Source organism: Podarcis gaigeae (genome assembly GCF_964106915.1).
Source record: "Podarcis gaigeae genome assembly, chromosome: 15".
Classification (NCBI taxonomy): Eukaryota; Metazoa; Chordata; class Lepidosauria; order Squamata; family Lacertidae; genus Podarcis; species Podarcis gaigeae.
In genome coordinates this window covers 42574308-42579310 of record NC_139692.1, presented here as the reverse complement: position 1 = coordinate 42579310, position 5003 = coordinate 42574308, and the positions used below count along the sequence as shown (strand labels likewise).

The 5003-nt window shown below is 48.1% G+C and overlaps 1 protein-coding gene across 9 annotated transcripts in view; it reads left to right on the top strand.

Annotated features, from left to right (window-relative positions):
- The window catches only part of TRPV3 (transient receptor potential cation channel subfamily V member 3), a 41748-nt gene that overhangs the window by 14329 nt on the left and 22416 nt on the right, over positions 1-5003 (top strand). For 3 of the 9 annotated variants that reach the window (XM_083715077.1, XM_083715073.1, XM_083715072.1), the window contains exons 4-5: positions 3485-3517; positions 4659-4766. In XM_083715077.1, coding sequence (XP_083571203.1) covers positions 3485-3517; positions 4659-4766 — 141 coding nt within the window. The remainder of the gene's footprint in view (positions 1-3484; positions 3518-4658; positions 4767-5003) is intronic. The other 6 variants (XM_083715076.1, XM_083715079.1, XM_083715078.1 and 3 more) reach the window with 4 other exon arrangements.

The window sequence follows — 5003 nt, the reverse complement described above, 5'->3', positions numbered from 1 at the left end:
ATTCCCAGAAGGATCTTCAGTCATTCATTTCCCGCTTCCTTGTATAACTAGTATCAGAGTCAGCCTGCACACAGGCGATTCAGCTTTCTCTGGCTGTGCATGTAAGAAGCTGGCTTTATGCCTGAGCTAAACTAGCTGCCACCTAGCTCAGTGTTGTGTATGCCATGGTAGGGAGGCTGTGGCCTTTCAGGTGTTGCTGGACTACAGTTCTCATAACCACTATCCACTGGGCATGTTGGCTGCTGGGAGCTGGAGTCCTACAACATCTGGAGGGCCACCAGTTTCTCTACACTGACTGGCAGTAGCAGCTGTCCAGGAATTTCAGGTAGGGAGTTTTTTCCATTGGGAACCGAACCTGCGGCTTCCTGCATGCAAAGCAGATGCTCAGCCACTTAGTTATGGCGTGCCATGTGCGCTTTCTAAATTAATCGTTGCTAGAGAGCGCTCAGTTGGTAGAGCCTGAGACTCTCAATCTCAGGGTCGTGGGTTTGAGCCCGATGCTGGGCAAAAGATTTCTGCATTGCAGCGGGTTACACTAGATGACCCTCATGGTCCCTCCCAACTCTACAATTGTATGATATCTGCAGTATTCTGGATCGTTTTCTGTACTTCTCCACATTTGCAAATGGCTGATTTAACTGCAAGAGTGATGGGCCAGAACCAAGGTGGGCAGGCTGTCTTCTGCTTGGCTCGCTTGAATTAAGTGGGATCCAGTGCCCTATATATTTTGTGGCAGACTCCATCATCTGCAGAGCCCCCTAAAACAGCTTTAAAAACTCTTCTTCAATCATTCAAACACTGCGGAAGACTTTTTGCGATTAGTTCCTCCTCCATGCTCACCAGGCCACGCCTCCACACTTGAGGAGTTCCATGCTGAGTTGTCAATCACAGCTAAGCTCAGACCTCTGCCCAATCAGATACCCTTCCATGCTCTAAGCAGGCTCCACCCTTTCAAATGGAGCACTGCTCTTTGAGCTCCCACGATCCATCCTCTGACTCTCAGGATAAAGCCTTAAGGTGACCTGGCCTCCCCACCCTCACCTGTCAAACTCAGCAGGTCTTGAGCTAGTTATTTTCTCAGGGTATTCATTTGCATAGTGCAATCAAAAGGCGTTTCATTTGACAGAATAACACATGCAGGTACAACAGCTGCAACAACAACAAAAACATCCCTGCCCTCAAGAGCCTACGGTCTAAATTTTGATAGTACACAACTGTATGTATATTCTGTGATTACACATAGTGCTTGCTTTGGTTGTGATGGAACTCATCAGGTTGGAGTATAGTCACCTCTTTTTTTGGCTGCCAAAAGCAGCCATTATGTGCTTGCATCCAAGGCACTTTTATGAAGATATGTGCAGTGGTATCTCATTTTTTAGGATACACACACACGCACGAAGGGGGTGAAATTCACTTCAAGATGCATTTAAAGCTGGCCCTGTTGAATTCTCCTTTCCGAAACACAGCTGTCCTTTGCAATTTCTCACTTTCCTTCCCAAACTAGGCTTTTTTTGCAACCTTGAGGACTAGAAACTTGCTTTTTCTTGTTTTTTTGTTTTTGCTAGTTGAGAGGCAGAGGAGGTGTGCACGGACAAATAGGAGCCCTATTCAACCCCCAACTCTGGCTCCATACTAGCCTATATTTGCCACCTTACTGACTAGGAACCTGAGGATACTGAGTCGTGGTAAACTTTACACACTCATGCAGGGCTTGAATAGAAGTAAACAACACTCAGGGCTGTTATCCTCATCCTGCTCCCAAGAATCACTTTGCACAATGCACTGACATTTCTGCTTTCAGTGGCTGCTATTGCCATTGCTTTTAAACTGATCTTAGCAAAATGTAAACAGCTTGTTCCACCCCACCTTGCCTCTCGGGGCTTTCCAAAAGCCGCTGTGCTGCTGTTTTCTGGCAGGAGACTGATGTTCCCTCGGCTTTCTCCCTCTCTCTCCTCCCCATCCCATGCCTCTGTTCTATAAACACCCACATTTTTGTGTGTGTGTTGTGTTTTGCTGTGTAAGCCCAGAGAAATGTGTCACACGCTGGCTTTGGAATCTGCCCAGAGGCCCAGAGCGTGGGAATGTGGGGCGTGAGCTTCTCACCCTTGGAGACAAGGCACTAGATTTAGCGCAAAAGGGGAGAAAGGGCTTCACCAGTTTGACCTGGAGGCAGTTCTCAGTTGACTTACTCCACGAGCTATACGGCTGATGGATTTGTTCCATTTCTAGATGGCGTTTCATCTCACCGTTTTACAAATGTTTAATCTTTGTTGTTGCATTTATTCCTCATGTTGTTAGCCATCTTGGGCTATTTTTAGGAAGGTAGGGCGGGCACAGCCCTCCTAAATATATACCGTATTTTTCGCTCTATAAGACACACCAGACCACTAGCCACGCCTAGTTTTTGGAGGAGGAAAGCAAGAAAAAAAATATTCTGAATCTCAGAAGCCAGAACAACAAGAGGGATCACTGCGCAGTGAAAGCAGCAATCCCTCTTGCTGTTATGGCTTCTGGGATAGCTGCGCAGCCTGCATTTGCTCCATAAGACGCACACACATTTCCCCTTGCTTTTTAGGAGGGAAAAAGTGAGTCTTATAGAGCAAAAAATACGGTACATTTCTATCCCACCTTTCCTTTAAGTCGCTCAAAGCAGCACAGATGCCGTGTGCTCCTCCTTTTTATTCCCACAACAACCCTGTGAGATAGGCTAGACTGGAGATTATGAGCATAGATCAGATATGCTACCTTGGCTCATAAGATAAGCAGGTGCTTTCTCGCCCTGTTAAATTTATTTATTTTATTTTTAAAACAACCTTCAGTGTTAATTTATTGCCCCGCCTTTCCTCCAAGGAGATCAAGATGGTTGTTTCTCCTTTCCCTTCCCTTGTTCTGTCTTCACAACAACCCTGCAATGCAGTTTAAGCTGAGAGTCAATGAACTGCCCCAAAGCCACCCAATGAGCTCCCTGGCTGAGTGGGGATTTGAACCCAGCACCCTAACCACTATACCACACTGGCTCTTGCTGTACCGCTCCGGCGGGAAGGTAAATGGCATTTCGGTCCGCTGTTCTGGTTCACCAGAAGCGGCTTAGTCCTGCTGGCCACATGACCTGGAAGCTGTAGGCCGGCTCCCTCGGCCAATAAAGCGAGATGAGCACTGCAACCCCAGAGTCAGGACCTAATGGTCAGGGGTCCCTTTACCTTTACCTTTAACCACCCCAAAAAACTTCCTCAACCTCTAATGACAGCTAAAACACTGGGCTTGTGGCCTGTTTGTACTACCTGCTTCTTGCAGATATGCAGGTGAAGTGGATGGGTTGCAAGCAGGCACATTCCACAGCCACACATGTTTCTAGTCCCCAGTGCTCCTTCTTGCCAGCCAGCTCCGGTGGGGGGGAGGGAATCAAACTTGTTTCTCTTTTGCTGGCTAGACTCAAAACCTGCCTTTTTTTTTTTTCCTCCTCTTTTGGAACACCCCCTCTCAGGCAGATCACTGGTCTCATCCCCCTCTTTGGCTGGTAGGTATGACCCACATTCCAAAATGACCTGCTTAACAATTATTGCTAGCGTTTATTCAGTTATTGTATTCTCTCATACATGCACAAATCCTTTGGCCTCTCTGAAAGATACTTATGTGGTTTTTTAAATTTTTTATTTTGGTCAAACACGGATTCAATCAGTGGTGCTGTTAGGTAATTATATAGTATAATACTAGGGCTGGGAGTGGGGAGACCTATTTAGAAGGTATTGTACAATACTTCACTCCCTTAAAAATGCCAGCCCTGGTATGCTTGGTGGTCCTCGACTTCTGCCTGATAGCCCTACCTGATTTTTTATTTAGATGGAAGTGACAACATAAAGGGTTGAAAAGCGGATGCTTAAATTTGCAACAAGCTCTCTAATTCAGGGTGGGAAACCCTTTTAAAGACCAAGGGCCGCATTGCCTGCTAGCAGTGGCGTAGCGTGGGTTGTCAGCACCCGGGGCAAGGCAAGTAATTTGCGCCCCCTAACCCATGGATTTGAGCCCCCTAACCCGTGGATTTGCGCCCCCTAACCCTAACCCCCAGATGTTGAGCCCGGTGCGGCCGGCCCCCCCTGCACCCCCCACGCTACGCCACTGCCTGCTAGCCAACCTTCCGAGGGCCACTTGCCTATGGTGGGCGGAGCCAGAGACAAAACTTGGTGGAGCAACAGGTGCATTTTTCACCTTTATGTAGTAGGTTAGTTTCTACCCACACAGAAATGCTCCACACACTATCCTTCATCCAGACAAGCAAGAGGCATTATCAGAATTCAAGGACACATTTCCAGCTGGGCAAAAAACATTCAAGGAAGGTGTGAAGCAGGGCCAAAGGTCCATCTAGTGCAGCAGTTTGATTGGTCAACCAGTGGCCCATCAGATGCCTCCAGGAAGACACCAAGGAAGGGTACAAAGCCAACAGCCTTCCCCATGTTGTTGTCTTCAGCATTTCATCATTAGAGGTAGACTGTCCCCGTGTGTGGAGGTCCCACATATATCTATCATGCACCTGTGCAGAGCTTTTTTTAAATTGCCCTCCTGGGAAATGAAACACGTATGGACAGGGGGGGTGGCTGCTAGGCCTGTCGCTCTCTGTTTTTGCCCTCCTACTAATAATAGCTTCGATCCAATGTATTCAGCAGTTCCCACTTTTTTCTCGAGATTGAAGCCTTTGACACCAATGTCACACCAAGCCGGACGTCACCTCCCGTCTTCTCAAAGCCGATGGACTCCAACATCCGCCCATGGTATGTACCAGATAGGCGCTTGCTTCCCTCACGTTGCCAGGAAAAGGCACGGCCGGGCTTCCGCGATGCTGCTCGCCAGGGCGAATGTAGCACAGCCCCCTGACAAGCATCACAAGCAAAAAGCCTTGTTGCCAGCTTCCCAGCCTTGTCACCCTTAGGGAAGAGAGGTAGGGTGGGGTAGGGGTGGGGAGGTTTGCTTGAGCTGTTGCTCTGAGGCTCAGCAGCAGGCCCACCTAT